At 42.2% G+C, this 19,053-nt stretch overlaps 2 protein-coding genes across 4 annotated transcripts; both read right to left on the reverse strand.

The window, feature by feature from the left end:
• Positions 1–174: 174 nt before the first annotated feature.
• LOC123996618 lies at positions 175–6,046 on the reverse strand. The gene is made up of 9 exons (XM_046300126.1): positions 5,659–6,046; positions 4,178–4,219; positions 3,358–3,537; positions 3,050–3,187; positions 2,290–2,541; positions 2,101–2,205; positions 1,557–1,705; positions 1,106–1,173; positions 175–826 (listed from the first exon to the last, which is right to left on the reverse strand). The coding sequence occupies exons 2-9, from the start codon at positions 4,212–4,214 to the stop codon at positions 757–759; spliced, it is 999 nt and encodes a 332-aa protein (XP_046156082.1). The 5' UTR covers positions 4,215–4,219; positions 5,659–6,046; the 3' UTR covers positions 175–756.
• A 1,355-nt stretch (positions 6,047–7,401) lies between these two features.
• On the reverse strand, positions 7,402–18,750 carry LOC123997558 (ubiquitin carboxyl-terminal hydrolase 5-like). 3 transcript variants are annotated; one of them, XM_046301927.1, is made up of 20 exons: positions 18,329–18,750; positions 17,584–17,712; positions 16,977–17,040; positions 16,514–16,641; positions 15,857–16,002; positions 15,362–15,546; positions 14,998–15,092; positions 14,450–14,643; positions 14,192–14,263; positions 13,506–13,596; positions 13,189–13,314; positions 12,931–13,084; positions 11,024–11,198; positions 10,596–10,684; positions 10,139–10,324; positions 9,630–9,773; positions 9,251–9,393; positions 8,823–8,973; positions 8,392–8,476; positions 7,402–8,174 (listed from the first exon to the last, which is right to left on the reverse strand). In XM_046301927.1, the coding sequence occupies exons 1-20, from the start codon at positions 18,434–18,436 to the stop codon at positions 8,081–8,083; spliced, it is 2,559 nt and encodes an 852-aa protein (XP_046157883.1). In that variant the 5' UTR covers positions 18,437–18,750; the 3' UTR covers positions 7,402–8,080. The 3 variants fall into 3 exon arrangements, with proteins under 3 accessions (XP_046157883.1, XP_046157882.1, XP_046157884.1); XM_046301926.1 differs by having other exon boundaries at positions 16,977–17,043; positions 18,329–18,749; XM_046301928.1 differs by having other exon boundaries at positions 10,196–10,324; positions 16,977–17,043; positions 18,329–18,744.
• Between the last annotated feature and the right edge of the window lie 303 nt (positions 18,751–19,053).

A 19,053-nucleotide genomic window follows, 5' to 3' on the forward strand; every position in this document is an offset into this window, starting at 1 on the left:
CCAAGACATAACTCGACATGGTTGGAGTCTACATTGTTACTGACAGCTGTCTGCACTCTACTGCACCAGTTAAGTGAAACATAACCACGGACAACGCCACTAGAATGTATGTAATAGGAGGCTGAAGTAAGTGGTAAAAAAGACTCAAGTAAAAAGTATACTCGTTAAAAGTGAGACGAAGACTCCAAAAATATGCTTTATTGGTTATTATGATCTTCATTCCCTTCAACAAGAAAACACATGAACTGAACAGGCATTTCAATTCATAACTTAACAAGCAGGCTTCTTTTTTTTTTTTTAAGTAGCCATAAAGTTGACAAAATTGTAACGTCTGTAAATAGGCCACGCTGAACAATATAACAGCAAGGATCATTGCAAAAGCCTTCGAAACCGTACGGTATACATCTGCGGCTTTGTGTGAAAATGAATAATCATTGAGTATTATCTAAGTACAAAGATGCAATGCATTAGAGGATGGCCGTGCAATGCCAGGGAAGACGTCTGATGACATTCAATAACATAGGTAAGAACAACATTGCTTGTTTCTTTCTTCAACACGTGATTTTCAGTTTATATCATTTCATCATTCATATTTTTGAAACAGACATAAGCCCATTTACATTATCTCACCCCCCCCTCCTCTCTCCCTTGGGTCACTCTAACTGTATAAGACTACTTTTCTCTCTCTCTCTCTCATTTTTCCATCCACCCTGTGTCGTCGATCAAGCCTGTTCCAGCCCATAATGCTCCGCTCCATCAGCGCTGTTTCAGTGGTACAGCCAAAGGCTTCTCTCTCTGTGTCCTCCGAGGTGGACCCACTAGTGTGCTGTGAAATACATGTGTTACAATATTAAACTTGACAATGTATCACTAACTACTTTATATTACACAGTTCCGTGTATTTGAACTATTATTTCCATAGCCGGCAAACCTGATTAAACTTGTCAACTAATCATCAAGCACTTGAATAGGCGAATCAGGTGAGCTAGTTCAGAGCTACAACAAATTGTAAAGGGGGAGGTTTGAAAACCACTGGTCTATGTGACCGTTCAGGAATACAAATTCCCTTCTATGATTCTACTAGATAGAGCAATAGAGTAGCTACCAGTTACACTGGCAGTAGCCGTTGGACTTCAAAGGCTCTCTGATGTTCTTCACCTTCCGGGCTCTTCTCTGAGGGAGAAAAAAAAAGTATTGTCTTTCTCTTTCATTTGCTGTTAAGCACTTGCTCCACTTGAATATAACTAAATGAATATTTAATTGGGTTATATACATAGCTGTGGGAAGTATGGGTGCTGCAGCACCCCCTGAAAAATCAGAATTTAAAAAAGTTATTAATAAAAATATATATTTTCTCTCAAACCAGTAGTACGTGCACTGGGCCTTTACTAGTCTTGTATTAGCAGACCAATACAGCTTTCTGTAGCACGGACTTAAAATATATATATAAATATTGCTTATATTATATATTATATTGCTTATAGATCACTTTGGGTTATAAGTTTGGCAGTGACATTTTCATTGATCCCTCCCTCCCCTCCTGCCTGTCTCCTTACCTTAATTATTTTGTTCCTGTGGTACAGGAGAACAATGGTCACCAGGAGTAAGACCATGACCAAGCATCCTGCTCCCACTGCCACCCACACCCACAGGCTTAAGCCCAGCATGGACACCCCCTCAATGGGCTGCTGGCTGCCTTTGGTACCTGAGAGACACACAACCAGGGAGCGCCTCAGTGAAGACCTTGAAGTGACACTCACTACAAAATCTCCGTATTGACGTCAATGCACGGGTTAATTCGAAATTTGCCATTTCACACTGGTTTTTCAAGTTAGGATTTGTCCCCTATCTGTCAAATGGTATGGAGATAGAATGTACCATAGTTTATTTTGTGAATAATTGATTTTATTGAATCACTTTAGATTAATGAGAAACTATAAAGTACATTGTTGTTTTTACTTTTTCAACAACCCCTCCTCCCACCCTGAATTGACCAATGTCAAGGAGGGATTGAATCAAGTAGGAGCTTCCAATATCTTTACCATGATGAAAATGAAACTATGAACCAGTATACAGTGTTCATAAAGTAGTGATACTCACAGTGATCGCAAGTTGTCACAGGTTTTACATCAAAGTTAGGTCCACTGTGCCCCTGCTCATCATCTTGGCCCTCCATCGGCAAGAGGGGCTTAGCAGTCAACAAACCTGGGAGAAAAAAGACAAAAGCATTGTTATTTTCATTTTATCATGATTGTATTGGGGATGCTACCAAAACCACCTTTTACCTACTTTTCACATTGATGGTCTGAGTCTCTTTGTGTATCTCCTCATTCTGAGTAATCTGACATGTCCATTCTCCTGTGTCTGACAGGGCCACAGAGCTGAAAGAGACATTCCCAAAGCCAGGTCGTACAGGGGCCCCTGCCACCATTCCACCGGGACTAAGCCACTCCACACTGGGCAAGGGATCCACTCCGGTGACCTGGCACTCGAGGATAGCATTGGTGCCTTGGATGAGGACATTGGTGGGGTGGACATTGACTGGTATAGACAGGAAGGTGGGGGGGGGGGGGTAGAGGGGGAGAGGGAGGAAGGGAGAGGGGAAATAAAGAGGGAGGGGTAGAGTATGAAAAGAAAGAGAGGAGGAAAAGATAGTGAGAGAAGAGGCAGAGGGAGAAATGTCTAAATTGAACATGGAAGCTTTCGCCACATGAATTCTTCCATTATAATTTGCCTCTGGTGAAGACCTGGGTTTAAATACTATTTAAAAATGTATATTAGCTTTAGCCTGCCTGTTGTGCTAAGTGGATGGGGATTGCACTTTTGAGACGTTTCTATTGGTTCCATTGCAACATGGAAGCTCAATCAAGCACAGATACAGCATTCAAAATGATTTAAAATAGTATTTGAACCCAGATTTGCTTTGGGTGGTGTCATTCAAATGTACTAGCAATAATAATATCACTTCATTATCACTACTATTCACTTCACTTCACTACACTACACATTCACTTGCTAGACACCCTCATAACCCTATGTGGAGTGACACCTGTGACAATGTCGAGTCTGTGATCCATCTTTTTCCCATCCACCATACAGATGTAAAGTCCGGCGTCACCACCCTGTAGAGCAGAGATTTCCAGCTTGTCCCCTCTCATTTTCGCCCTTTCAACCATGGGAGCATTTCCTGGCACGGGGGAAAAGACAAGGACTATGATGAACACGTACAAAACGCCATGTGTACATTTGTTATACTTCATATGATCTCTGCAGTATTTTAGGAAACACTTATTGTCACTGCTACTTTTTCATGAAATAACCCATTTATTTCTCTATAATGAGCTCTCTTCTATCCACCTTTCCGCTGGCTGCCAGTCTTCCCTTTCATGCCCATGATCGACACAGATTCACTTCCACCCACAGCTTTATGTCTCCACTCTACATCCTTGTTAGAGGTCTTGACTCCACAATCAATATTGACGGGCAGACCAATTCTCTTGTAGATCACCTCACCCACCACATGGAGAATACACAGGGCTGAGCGGAGAAAGAGAGAGAATAAGAGAGGGAGAGAAAGTACTGCAATCACTTTATTATTGTTTTAAGTACTTCTGTTACTTGGTATTATGATTTATTATTAACTTTCCATTTCAATAAAGCATACTGAATTGAAATTGAATTCATAGAGAGAGAGAGATATCTTTTAATTTATTTTCCCTTTCATACTATTTGCACATTGTTACAACACTGTACATAGCCAGCAATATAATGTTTGAAATGTACATATTATTTTAAAACTTTTCTTAGTGTAATGTTTACTGTTCATTTTGGATGGTTTTAGTTCCCTTTTTTATTTCCCTTTTGTTAATAGTCTATTCCACTTGCATTGGCAATGTAAACATATGTTTCCCATGCCCATAACACCCTTTGAATGTATAATAGAAAGAGAAAGAAGAGAAAAGGATGTGTGTGTGTGTGTGTGTGTGTGTGTGTGTGTGTGTGTGTGTGTGTGTGTGTGTGTGTGTGTGTGTGTGTGTGTGTGTGTGTGTGTGTGTGTGTGTGTGTGTGTGTGTGTGTGTGTGTGTGTGTGTGTGTGTGTGTGAAGGGTCAAAGTAAGAGTAAAATGAATACAATAACATTTTAATATTTCATTCAGGTAGTGTAGATCTTTACCCACCAAACACAAACCAGGACAAGGTCTTCATATTGGACATTTTATCTGAAATATGGAATACAAATTTAAATTACATTCTTGCAGTCAAAATGCATAGGACATTTTAAGGAGAGATTGACACTTTTGAAACATCTAAAATGTCAAATATATTCTATAGAAATTATCTTTGTTTCTAAGTAGAGTTGAATCTAGACTATGTTCTTACATGTGCTTCTGTTTGAGCGAACTTGTGGCTTCTAACCACAATTTTGAAATGGACAAAAATGCAGTAGCCAAATGTGTCATGTTTTGTCTTATATTGTCTTGTCATTTTGCTTTTCCTTCTGTTCGTTTTCCCCCTGCTGGTCTTTTTAGGTTCGTTCCTTTTTTTCTCTCTTCCTCCCTCTCTCTCTTCTCTCTATCGTTCCGTTCCTGCTCCCAGCTGTTCCTATTCCCCTAATCAATCATTTAATCTTTCCACACCTGTTCCCTATCTTTTCCCCTGATTAGAGTCCCTATTTCTCCCCTTGTTTTCCGTTTCTGTCCTGTCGGATCCTTGTATATTGTTCACTGTGCTGTGTCTTTGTATCGCCCTGTCGTGTCGTGTTTCCCTCAGATGCTGCGTGGTGAGCAGGTGTCTGAGTCTGCTACGGTCAAGTGCCTTCCCGAGGCAACCTGCAGTTTATTATCGAGTCTCCAGTCTGTTCTCGTCATTACGAGTGGAATTGTTTTTTTATGCTTTATTTACCGCTCCGATTTGTCTAGGAGTATTGCATATTTCCTTTACTGGATTAAAGACTGTTTTCGCCAAGTCGCTTTTGGGTCCTCATTCACCTGCATAACAAAATGATTCTTAGATTCGTATTATCATGATGTATTACCTCACCTTGATTAACTCACAAACAGTGACAGGCTACAGACAATTATTGTTTGATATTGTGTAGGTTATTGAGTAGGCGGTTAATCTATGGTTGATTTATTTGCAAAGAAGTAGCCTAACAAATAAAGCATGGTTAAAAACGTAGATGCCTGTTCGATAAAAGCCTATGCTACAATATCTAATTGACATCTAATTCATTTGCTATAACTATTATTTTTTACACATATAATTATTAAAGTTAATGAAACATCCTACATTTCCTTGTGTGTTATGGAACATTGTAATAGCCTACTTGATCGTGGTGATTCAACAGTTTTAAGGCCAGGCCCCACAGGCTGAAACTATTTTCATTTGATTTACCTATCAGTTTTGACATTTGTTGGTGTTTGTCTGTTAATATTTGTATTTTCAAAAAGTAAATAAAAATAAAAATGCCAAAAAACTTGATGAAAATGTAGATTTTCTTTAGTTAATCATACTACCATCATCAACATTTTAATGAATTTTAAACACTTTAAAATCGACATATATCAATATTTTCAAAGCTCACTACAATAAATGACAGATAATGTAAATTCCCATTTCATAGACAATGTCACAAACTGGACTATATTTAGTAACTTACTTTGAAGAGATGGTGATTCGGTCTAAATAGGCGTTTGGTAGTCTAAATTCAGTGTATTAACTGCCATTTCCCTGAAGTCAGACTCTTCCCACACCCCAACTAAGAAGCATCTGCGTTAATCAAATTTTAGTCCGGTCCGGGAGTGTTTTAACAAAATGAAACCAAAATATTTAGGCTGGCTTCGTCCAGAAAAATGGATTTGTGCAATATAGTTGTGTCTAAATTTAACTGTTAAAGGTTGATTATCCGTCCCCTCTTTCCTTCAGCATTTCACACGTTAAAAAAATACAAATAAAACTCCTCTCCTCTCCGGGTAAAAAAAAACATGTAACTGAACTAGCTCCGACAAAGCATACGGAAACATTAATATTACCTGATCTGATTTGTAATTTACCTGAACTGGATTCTCAAAACGTCTTAGGTTACAAAAATCGGAGAAAAAAAATCCTTACGCGACAATACACTAATGAGTATGCGTTGAGGATAATGACAGTAGAGCAGAATGAGATCGAAGAAAAAACTTCTGCACTTTGGAAAGATTGTGGGTTTCCGCATGCTACCTGCATGCGCCTTTGCAAACTCCTTATTTGATTCTGTATTTACCTTCCACCACAGTGAACCAACTTCATAGGAAATGGGCTCCTTACTATTAAAGGTGCAATCTACAAAATGTGCTGTATATGGGAAACATTGCATTTGCGCTGACTGACTGCATATAACTAACAAGTATCGTGACATACTTTGTGATTATCTTTTATAACGTGAACTTGACGGTGATACCGCCTGAACGTCTAATGTATGTGCTTTTCCATTATCAATTGTAGCCTACTTTAAAAATCGACCTCATAAAACCACGCTATTAAAGAAAATACATGTCGGATAGTCTTTTTTTTCCGTCCTATCATCCAAATCAATCGAATGGCAAAACTGATATGAATCAATGGGATGTCCTTGGGTCTTCCATGCATGTGGCCATGAAGATATACACACCTGAAAGACTACTAAATTAGTTATTTGAAGATCCTAGCAACAACCAGATTCAAATGAGTCACAACGCAGTATGGCGTCAGGTATAACTGATATCAACCAATTAACCCCCCTCCAAGCCACACAATGATCCCACTCCCACCCGGTGATGAAGACAGGACCTATGATTGCACTCTCACCATGTGTCCCTGTCATGTAACTGTCAGAGGAATTTTGATTCCTATATGTTCATTTACCAATTCAATTAAAACACTCTGTCCGTTTCTAAGAATTTGTAAGATCCTTATTTGCATAAAATGGACAGAGACCAGCCTTAAAAGTAATCAGTAGAATTTATTTCTGAGAGCTCTGCTCTTAATCGCATGTTCATTAGGTTTTATATCACACATAGCGTCATAGCTTTTAATATGTCCCTCTTCTTGGACATTGCCCCTCTTCCTCTTGGACAATGACTTAGCTACTTTTCAATGTAATTCCAACACACACATATTGTTTATCTTATGTGACATGTTACACAATCTATTGCAAGTCCTACGGTTTTTCCCCTCCCTGGATGGGGACCAGAATTTTCTCCTGTTAGTTTCACTGTGGTCACAAGTTGTCTGTTAACACTTCCTCTTGGTCTGTGTATAAACATCTTACTCTTTAGACAGCATAGAATTATGTTAATTAATCTTAGTTATAATTTCCCAGCGCAGCAGGGCCACTAGACGACCAGTCACATCCATCTCAACACAATCACACAACAAGCAGGGGCAGCAGAAAGACATCTTTATTTTGTCACAGCAGAAGTAACAAAGTTATGTATTTTAACAAAATAAACAAAACTACGCCAGATATCACCCTCACCACACTTGAAAGAACAACCAGTTTGGTTTAATACACATTTTATGACATTTTCTTGTATATTAACTCTCTCTATTACTGTGGACGCCAAACTTATGAAAATGCCATGTCGGAACACAGAAGGGGGAGAGAAGGGAGGCGGTGCTTGGCTTAAGAAGCAATGACAACACAACAGATGCTAGTCAATAAGAGATGAGTGGCATGTTGTTCAGGGAAGTGGGGGGTGGGAACTTTGTTGCATTAGACACTGTATGATGATACCAGTATCTATTATGAGTTGACTGGTGTCAGTTGCAAGATGAGTATAGACTTAAGGGGCGAACACACCAGCAGCCTTCCACCAACACTACAGTGTTTATTGTCAAAGTGAAATAAAAATTGAAATAAAAGGACACTTCTCCTTTAAACACCCCATCCATTCCACCTGCCTGTGTCTGCGTACATAGCTGTAGGAAAAGTGTATTTATTTAAACCCTACATTTGTCAGTTCAGAAGCTTGTGTCAGAGCATTCTTAGTAGCTCAGTGTGACAGTGTGTACATGTTAGCGACTCTCTTCCCCTCCGTAAGTGAAACTCTGCCCCCCTCCGTTCACTCGGTGACTCTCCGGTAGAAGTAGAGGTAACCCAGGTCCTTAGGCGGCTTCTCTGAGGCACACACTTTCTGATCGTTAAAGATAACCCACCTGTGAGTGAGAAGAGGGAAGAGAAAAGGCACAGACAGACATGAGAAGACAAGAAACGGTACTTTAAAGCTTTGTCGAGATTGAGATTCTATGGCTATAACAATAGCAACACCGTGCGCCACAGCAGTGGGGTATGAAGTAGAACGACAGTCATGTATCAAGTGTGTGTATAAAGGAGTGGTTTCTTCTATATGAAATGAAAGAGGATGGCACTTACTGTTGGTCCTTCTTGATGTGGCAGACGTAGTGGCCGCACATAGTGCTCGTGCCCATGTGACTGATGAAGGCAAACAGCTCATACTCTGGAAGAGAGGGGGAGGGAGAGGAGTGGGGGGGACAGAGGAGAAAAAACAAGACATGCAAAGCAGAGACATCAGTGACAGTGTGCATCTATACTGCAAATGGACATCAATTTGGAGTCTGTGCGTATTGTCAAAACACATTTAAATATGCTTTCCACAAAGAGTAAGTCAATAACCAATACATGTTGAGGGGGGAAAAAAAGGAGTATATTGTTTGTTTTCCAGGAACGCATACCTGTTCTTATAATAAAAAAATACTTTTTAAAAAGCTTGAAGAGAATATTAAAATATGTTCAAACATCCAACCCAAACTGAACCCACTCCCTTCCTCTCACTGTTGACTTACTGCCAGGTCCGTCTCTGACTTTAGGCCCAGGAGGGGGCTCCCTGGACCCCTCACTCTCGGCGGCCGAGCGACCCCCCTCCGAAACTTCCATGGACTCTAGATCATCCAAGTGGGAGAAGATCCAGTCCACAGCACGCTCTAGGACATTACTCTGGAAGAGAGGGATAGGTGAGACCACTTGGTTAAAGGTTGGAGACCTGACCAGCAGCACAACTGAGCGTGAACTTCAACCGTGTGCTAGAATAGAGTATATTGTGCCAAAGGTCTAATCATATCAGTAAATTCCAAAAGGTGAATACAGCTACTGAGCATCTGTGAAATCTCACTGCAGTTTTTGTTTTATTTCTTTGAAGCAACATCAAGGAGTGCTGTCACTACAGCAGTGCTAGATGTGAAGGGTAGTAATGTTAAGGGAAACACTGTCTCACCGTGGCCCTCAGTGCTCGCGTGGCCTGGTCTCGGCTGAAGCCCATGGAGACGATGGTTGCGAGGTGCTCCTCAGAAACGCTCTCTGTGGGCGTAGTTCCGGGAGCAGAGCTGGTGCCTGGCAACACCATGGGAGCGGAGAAATCTGCCAAGCCACAGATGGGGAGGAAACGTGAATGTAATCGTGAAATTACTATTGCAAAACATGAGTAACAACATTGCTGGAAATTACTGACTGGTTCTACTTCATGTTCAAACACACGGCAGTCCATACCATCTAATTAAATCACTTACATTTCTCAACAACCACCACCCACTTACAGCCCTACATCCATGACAGACAGACGTGTTTGATGGTGTATTTGGCACAACTGATCCCACCTGGGTCGTCCATGTGGCCCATGACCCAGTTCATGGCTGCGTCGATTCCAGTATTCCCAGTATAGTACACAGCCTTCCTGCAGGCCTCCAGTGGGAATCCCATCTCACACAACTGGGACACGGTGGAGTCATCCAGGACTGGGGCTGAGAGATAGAGAGAGCGAGCGAGGAAGGGACAGGGTGTAATTATGTGGATGCACTCCACAGACTGCAGCAACAATAAGGATGTCATGAATGGTCCTAACTGCTGAGAAACTGGACATTTGGAGACGGACAACGAAATAAAAACACATGTTGGCAAACCATACTAAACTCATTCTGGACAATAAGAGCAAACCAAGTCTCTTTCGCATCACATCACTTCATTGAAAATACAAAAACAAACTTCAAAAAAATTTTGAACACAAAAACATGGAGAAAACATAAAAGAGGGATAGAAGAAAGGAAAAGATAAGTGACGGGACGACAGGATGAAGGAAGGGAAGATCAGAAAAGACAGACAGACTGACACAGTAGTGGGGAGTAGAGAGAGTCGTCCTCCTCGTTGCCGTGGGAACCCAGGATACCTTTGACCTCCACGTCAGGGGTCATGAGAGGGGGTGGGGCCACCTCTGGCAGAAGCTCCTCCCCCGGCTGCTGGCCGGTCCCACGGAGCGCAGTCAGGTCCAGCGTGTCGGGAACGTCGATGCTTACGTCTGCAGGGATAAACAAACATCTATTTAGTTGACCGGGACTGTGCCACATTAATCCAACATTTCAGTTCTCCCATGAATGGAAAAGTCATTTCATCTGTGGTTCCTTGGACTTGTCAAGAAACTACAGTGGAATTTCCCACTTGAATTTAACTGATATCGTCTGTGATAACCCACAGGTGTAGATGTTGCATGTGTATGTAAATGACAATACAATTCCATACAGAAGATCATGTAGACCTTGTTTACACTGTGTGCAGAGCAGACTACTCACCCAGTTTCTTGGGGACCCAGTCCTGTCCAAAAGTGAACTTCTTAACCTGGATAACCATGTGGTCAGGGAAAGAGGCAAAGCGGGTGGTCCTGAAAGAGGGATGAAGAGAGAGAGGGAGACCAATTACAAACAACATTTTCCCTAGGAAAATGCATTGATTGATGGATGATTTAATTCAGTGTTTTACAACTCCAGTCCCCCCAACAGCACACGTTTTTGTTGTACCCCCCCAGACAAACTCACCTGATTCAACTCATTGAGGGCTTGATGATTAGTTGACAAGTTGAATCAGGCGTGCCTGTCCGGGGCTATAACAAAAATCTGTGCTGTGGTGGGTACTCGTGGACTGGAGTTGGGAAATACATTTCATTGACCAGGAAACTGATTGATAGATTGATTGACTGACTGAATCGTGTGCGTTGTCATACTTGGTGGCGGTGGTCTTGGCCTGCGCGGCTGAGCTCCAGAAGTCTGTGAGCGTCTCCGGTTCGCTGAGCGCCGCCATGCACGCTGTGAACGGGATACAGGCGCGCACTGGCGTGGGGGGAGGGGCTCCCGACGAGTCTGCCTCCTCGCGCCGACGCTCAGCCTCCTGCAGCTCCTCTGATAGAGAGACAAATTTTTTTACATTTAAATCAATTTTATTTTATGAAGAATATACACTACCGTTCAAAAGTTTGGAGTCACTTAGAAATGTCCGTGTTTTTGAAAGAACTTTTGTCCATTAAAATATCATCAAATTGATCAGAAATACAGTGTAGACATTGTTAATGTCATAAATGGCTATTGTAGCTGGAAACAGCTGATTTTTAATGGAATATCTACATAGGTGTACAAAGGCCCATTATCAGCAGCCATCACTCCTGTGTTCCAATGGCACATTGTGTTAGCTAATCCAAGTTCATAATTTTAAAAAGGCTAAATGATCATTAGAAAACCCTTTTGCAATTATGTTAGCACAGCTGAAAACTGTGTGCTGATTAAAGAAGCAATAAAACTGGCATTCTTTAGATGAGTATCTGGAGCATCAGCATTTGTGGGTTTGATTACAGACTCAAAATGGCCAGAAAAAAGGAACTTTCTTCTGAAACTCATCAGTCTATTCCTGTTCTGAAAAATGAAGGCAATTCCATGAGAGAAATTGCCAAGAAACTGAAGATCTCGTACATCACTGTGTAATACTCCCTTCACAGAACAGTGCAAACTGGCCCTAACTAGAATAGAAAGAGGAGTGGGAGGCCACGGTGCACAACTGAGCAAGAGGACAAGTACATCAGTGTGTCTAGTTTGAGAAACAGACGCCTCACAAATCCTCAACTGGCAGCTTCACTAAATAGTACCTGCAAAACACCAGTCTCAACGTCAACAGTGAAGAGGTGACTCCGGGATGCTGGCCTTCTTGGCAGAGTTGGAAAGAAAATGTTCTCAGACTGGCCAATAAAAATAAATGATTAAGATGGGAAAAAGAACACAGACACTGGATAGAGGAAGATTGGAAAAAGGTGTTCTGATCACAAAGAACAACATTCGTGAGACGCAGAAAAAATGAAAAGATGCTGGAGAAGTGCTTGACGCCATCTGTCAAGCATGGACAAGGCAATGTTATGGTCTGGGGTGCTTGGTGATGGTAAAAGTGGGAGATTTGTACAGGGTAAAAGGGATCTTGAAGGACAAAGGCCATCACTCCATTTTGCAACGCCATGCCATACCCTGTGGACAGCGCTTAATTGGAGCCAATTTCCTCCTAAAACAGGACAATGACCCAAAGCACAGCTCCAAACTATGCAATAACTATTTACGGAAGATGCAGTCAACTGGTATTCTGTCTATAATGGAGTGGCCAGCACAATCACCAGATCTCAACCCTATTGAGCTGTTGGGGGAGCATCTTGACCGTACGTAAGAAGTGCCCATCAAGCCAACCCAACTTGTGAGAGGTGCTTCAGGAAGCATGGGGTGAAATCTCTTCAGATTACCTCAACAAATTCACAACTAGAATGCCAAATGTCTGTAAGGCTGTAATTGCGGCAAATGGAGGATTCTTTGACAAAAGCAAAGTTTGAAGGACACAATTATTTAAATTAAAAATCATTATTTACAATTTTGTCAACATCATGACTATATTTCCTAATTAATTTTGCAACTCATTTCATGCATGTTTTCATGGAAAACAAGGACATTTCTAAGTGACCCCAAACTTTTGAATGGGTAGTGCATTTGACTTATAAAACTTGTTGGTTGACTTATTTAATGAGGCTTCAATAAAAAACAAGGGCAGTTGATGGAGCAGAAGTAGACTCGCTGACACAAACTACATTTCCCTTGAGCCCCTCACCGGTGTTGGTGGCCTGGTCCATGGGCACAGGTAGCTGGAGGATGTAGTCCACCCTCTGTGTGTACTTTGCTTTCTGTGATTGCTGACACACAATCCTCTCCTCTACTAGGAAACGGAAGGCTTCAGACGGGTTCACTCCCGAACGACAGTTTCTCTGAAGTGGAGGTTAATAAAACAAAACTAAGAAAATGGGGTGCAACAGGAGGGAAAAATCTGATGACAGAAGATGGAAAGGGATGGAGTGTGGGATGACTTTACCTCCACCATATTAATGAAGTGTAGTAAGAACTCCTGGGCATCTTGTTGCCGATTGGTGGAGAACTCTGGGTGGCCCCGCCCAACAAGTGCTTTGAACATGCGTGCCGCTATGCCAACCTGGTCACCCTGGAAACAAAACAAAAAAATGTTATTTAGACAATACACATGGAAAGTGAACACACAATCGCTTAATGTAAAAAAATGGAAAAATCTTGTCATTTTGGAGGCAGGTGTTTGAGGCGCCAGTGCGCCAGGTTGCTAGCATTCTGACTTAAGAAAAACTTCTGCACAATCTTCCAGTGCTTCCATTCACTTACTCTGGGTTCAGAGCTGGGTTCAGAGCCCTCTCCGGGGTCAGGTGCTGGTTTGGAATACTCGCCCGACAACAGACCATAGCCCAGCTTTGCTCTGAAATAAGGAAGAGATGTTGAACACCAAAACAACATTGGAATAAAGACCATTTAAAAATTTAGAAATAGAGGATAGTAAAAACAGGAATTACTTATCCATCGGGAGAAATTCTACTTCTTAAAACTCTTATAAATTATTGGGAAGTGTTGAAGGAGATTTGGTCCTAAGCCTGGAGAAAACAATTACCATCCCCGTATTTTATCTAATGCTAGCAGTGGCCATAGAAATGGATTGTTTTTGCTCAGATAAGTGAACAGTTAATGACATCTGGTGGAGAAAGACTGGCCTTTAGACAATGACCTACTGTCCATCCAAACATAACACATGCATCTCACAGTGCCAATGACTATGCATGTGTGCCATAACAGTTGTATGCCAGTGTGACTAGCTTTGAATACACATGTGTTATAACCCCGACTCTGTGCTACTTCCAGACGCAGGTGTGTGTAGTCTCAAGGTTGTTGGGAAAGGGCAGGGTTAATGAACATTATTTATGTTTGAGATGAAATGGTTAACAACGTTAAGTTTGCGTGTGTGTGTGTGTGCATGTTACACTGAAAAAAAAAAAAAGCAGCATTTGGTGGAAACTCACACTTGGGTTTTGAAGTCCTGGGTGGGGTCGCTTGGAGCTTCATCGAAGATCTTGTCAATGTTGGAGACGTACCTGAGGCGGGGTACACACATGACAGAGGGGTTTCGTGAGTATTTTCCAGCACTCTTTTCACAATCCGTCTCAATTTCTCTTTATTTCGGAGCCAATGGGCCCTGGTCAAAAGTAGTGCATTAGAAAAGGAATAGCGTTGAATCTGGGACGCAGACTAAGAGGTAGAAGTGATAGACAGTTACTGACTTGCTCTGGAAGTCAGGCACGGTGAAGAGGACTTGCATGACCGAGTTGAGGTAGCAGCTGTTGCCCAGGTTCTTCATGCCAGTGAGGCCGGGGCCTGACAGAGGCCGGAGGGTGGCCCCTGACTCCTGGATCACCTCCCACTCCCCCACACGCTGGTTCACCGCTATCTCCAGCTCTGTCATCGTATGCTCCGTCTGCAGGGGAAGAGAGGTGTCGAGGAGAGAGAGAAGAGAAACGGGGAAGGAACCGGAGAGGGAAAGACAATGACAGATGAACCAGATGGAGAGGACTGATCTCACAATAAGCCCCATCTTTCATTTTGTTGTTATAACACAATAAAAATGAGCTATTTAAAAATGGGTCCAGGCCAGCTTTGAACATCATTTTGTCACTAAAACACTGGTAAGGCAAGTACGGAAAAGTATAGTCCTTATTCATGAAGGAAAATGTCTGTCACTAAAGAAGAAGAGTCCTTAAACCACAACACTGCAGCAGGAGAGAGCCTGCCCATCGAGACCCTGTATCTTTATTGATTTCGGCAGTCCTACCTTTTCCATGGTCATCATGTCGATGCCAAAGTGGGACAGGTGTTCGGGGAGCTTTGGATCCAGTACCATATCATCCTCGTCATAGGAGTACACATCTGGAAAGGCCACAGAAGCAAGTCAGACATCAAAAGCTCAAAGAATATAGCCTCTTACCCAGTTACAACTGTCTTCGAGTCAGACTTAAGTCTCAGAGTCCTTTTCCTTGCCAGTGTTTTCTTAATCTTCCCTTTTTAATAATAAGGGTAAGCTTCTCAATAGGGATTTGGTGACTGCTGGAATATTGGGACAAGTGAGAAGCACTTGGTAAATAAAAAGGTATTGTGTTGTTTCAAGTGTCCAAGTATTTGTATTGTGTTGTCATCACCTGCTCCGTCGGGGGTGATGGTGCCTAGTTTGACGGCTAGAGGGTGTCCCGTCTGCTGGAAGTGCAGGAGGGCATGGTTGTTCCCCCCGGACCCATCGAAATACCTGCGACCGCAGAACACCCTTCCGTCCGACAGGTTCATCCACAGGTTCTCCTGCAGGTCACACACCTCACACCGCCAACCACTGGAAGACAGAGATGTAGCGAAAGGGGGGAAAGAGATGGAGGGGTGGGGAGAGCCAGGGAGAATCATCAAATGGTGGAGTGGAAGATGTAGGGACAATGAGAGATTGATAGAGAATTAACGATCATTCACCAAAACATTTATTTAGGCAACATATTGACATACGTTATTTAATCTATTAATTACATGGACATTTATGAAGCAAAAAGGAGGAAAATTGTCCACGTGTAAGTTCCTTTAATGCTGGAGTGCTCGTGACATTGTAGCCAATGCGAGCTCAGAACAACAACCTAGCCTAACCAGTCTCTCACCTGGGAGGGATCTTGGTGCCGTTGTCGAGCTGCTTGAGTTCGACGGCATGCCGGGACTCCGCCCGCACCTCGCCGTCCCACTGCTGCACCTGCAGGGCATGAGACACTGAGTCTGCAGACATCAGCCCTGCCATGGCTAGAGATACCTATAGGGATATAGAGAAGGTTACAACAAGAATGCATGGTCAATTTCTATGAAGTGTAATACCTAGAGCAGGGGTCGTCAACAGGCTGCCCGTAGGCCAGAACCCTCCCGCCAGTGGTTTTTTTGCCCCTCAAAGGGTTCCCAAAAAAATACTAAATTCAGCCAAAATTAGTTTACTTCAGGAAATCTGTTCCCAAGTATTCCCCACAACAACAACAAAAATTAGTGATCGTGTCTCACTTATTTTCAAACACAATCTCTTTTGGGCTTTGGTCAATTTGCAGAGTACAAATTATAATTAATTTCCATCTCCCCGACCATTCCCTCTTGACACAAAAAAAAGCAGAATCCTGTTAGTTTCCTATGCACACACTGAATGAAGAGATTCAAAACTACATGCCCATGGCAATGATAGGGCCTATTTCTAAACACAGACAAACACACAACACTCTTAAGAGATAATTAGCAAAGTTGAGGCAACACTTGAAGTGTTCACCCACAAAGCGTCTCACCCGCTCTCTCACAAGGTCCGGCATGGTGGCGAGGTCATCGGATGCAACTTCCTGTCTATCAGGGAAGAGGACGACTTTTACTTCCTCCTCATACTGCTCCTGCTCCACGTTGAACCCTCCCTCGATACCTGAGATAGAGAGAGGAGGAGGTGTGTCAATAGTCATAATAAGTTTCATCGATCTATCATGGCAGAGTAATTTCTGAAAGTTTTGGTTCAACTGGATAGAATGGAAAATGTTGGTGTCAGCATCCCTAAAGGCTAGCCTGGGTACCAGTATGTTTAGTTATCATTCCACTCTTTATCATATGCTAAACACATGCTTTTCATGACATGGAATACAAGGATTGGAATGTTCGTAGAAACAGACTGGTACCCAGGCTACCTGAAGGCTGCCTCAGGATTCTTTTGCACCTTCATAGCCCTGTCTGCTGAAAAAGTGTTACTGTTAACTCTGCTGTTACCTATGGCTAATCGGGTTGGCTTCTTCTTGGGTGGGTCACCGGATCCAGAGTTCTCCTCATCTTCCTTCTGGGGAAAATGACAGTTCAAATTTGTGGAATGTATCCATCCACACGAAAGGTGGGGCGGCAGAGTAGCCAAGTGTTTAGAGTGTTGGACTAGTAACCGAAAGGTTTTAAGTTCAAATCCCCGAGCTGACAAGGTAGAAATCAATAAGAATTTGCTCTTCTAAAGACTTTGAGCAATCCAAACGGAATTAAAACCTGCTGAACAGGCCTCATTAGATGTTGCCACTTATTACTTTTGTACTGTCAATACTTTTGATACCAACTGAAATTTGGTATCAATGTGTTTGTGTGGCCGCTATTTTTATTTTTACCTTTACCTTTATTTAACTTGGTAAATAGTTAAATAAACAAATTCGTATTTTCAATTAACAGAACGACAGATTTTTACCTTGTCAGCTCTGGGATTCGATCTTGCAACCTTTCGGTTGGGGAATCAAAAGCGCAAACCACTAGGCTACCTGCCGCCCCAAGTGCCTCTACTGCTGGCTAGACTCAGCCAGAGACTTCAGTAAAAGGTTTGAAGGAACAGCGTGTAACTCACCGGAGCTTTGCGAGTTCGGGAGATGTGCAGGTAAGCCCGCTGTCCGCTCCTGGTGTGGTGTCTATCCACATACTGGCTGCCGAACCCAAGGAAACTGTTCATGCACACATATAAGCCTCCTTCACTCTCCTAAAAAAAAAGTTTAAATAAATGCGAGAACATTAAAAAGGGTTAGGCATTACATTGGCTGTCTTGGTAACTGGACAGCTGCTAGTTTACCCAACAACATGTAACCGGACAGTAGTTGAAGTTTCCCACGCGACCAACTCATAACACTGAAGATTATCATGACAACAAATGACAGTGTGATTTTCTAGCATGCTAACTAGCAAACAGTTGGAATGACACGTCGAGTGACAGCCATAGTTAGCCAACTGGCTAGCTAGCGTTAAACTTTAAATGTAACTATGTAACGTTACTGCGAGTTCATTGCAAACTAGTTCATGATGAAAGTCGGAAATTATTTGACAACCTCTGGTTACGGCAGCTTGCCAACGTTAGCTGAATGGTAAAGATGTTAGCTGGCTAACGTTAACGTTTCTCAATGTAGCTACAGTAACGTTAGCAAACTAGTTAACGCGTTAGCAAGCTATTGTTGTGACTAGCTAACTACCCACTAGCTAGCTGTATAACTGGTAATACACATATAAAAAATAAACAAACAGCCCCAAAGAAAAAGTGTATATAAAAAAAGACAGGTTTAATACGAAGCTAATAACGTTCGATCAGAAGATGGGTTACTCACCGGAGAAGAAAATGACAAGGCGCATTCGTCTTTGTGGACACGGTCCCCGGGCCTCGGAACCCGAATTGTGGACAGAACCGACATCAAAACCTCGCTTACCTCCGCCATCTCAAACTAACTAATTCTGCCTTCCAGTCGGACACTTGTTCCTGAGTTTGGACCCCAAGCTTTTGATTCCCCAGCTTTGAATATTGTCTGTTTGTACTGCTCTTCCCCTCTCTCTGTCTTCCTCCCAATGAATGGCTTGATGCCCCCCTGTTTGTGTGGACTCAAGGCCGAACGCCTATAGCACGCACCCGGTATCGTGGTAATCGTAATATATAGAGTATAAACTACCGCACAATTATACGATGTTGCATTTGAGGGAGAAACATGAATTAAGTATGAATTCAGATAGCCAATTAATCATATCTATATTAAAACGTTATTTAACTTCTAACAAAGACATACAATAAAACGCACAGGCAAAATAGACAACATCTGCTTTATATCAAAAGTAACCTTTTCAGTAATTACGGTCATGTTTAAAGGCTCGCCACCTCGACGATGAGAAGGCGAAAATGTCAGGGTTTTAACGCAACAAATTAACTACTGCCACCGCGTGGGTGGAAAGAGAACTTCACACAAACCCCAGATATGGCAATGAAATTGTCTATTCATTGTAATTTTATTTATTTATTTTTTATTTATTTTTTATTTCACCTTTATTTAACCAGGTAGGCTAG

This window comes from Oncorhynchus gorbuscha, linkage group LG15 (assembly GCF_021184085.1).
Source record: "Oncorhynchus gorbuscha isolate QuinsamMale2020 ecotype Even-year linkage group LG15, OgorEven_v1.0, whole genome shotgun sequence".
Classification (NCBI taxonomy): domain Eukaryota; kingdom Metazoa; phylum Chordata; class Actinopteri; order Salmoniformes; family Salmonidae; genus Oncorhynchus; species Oncorhynchus gorbuscha.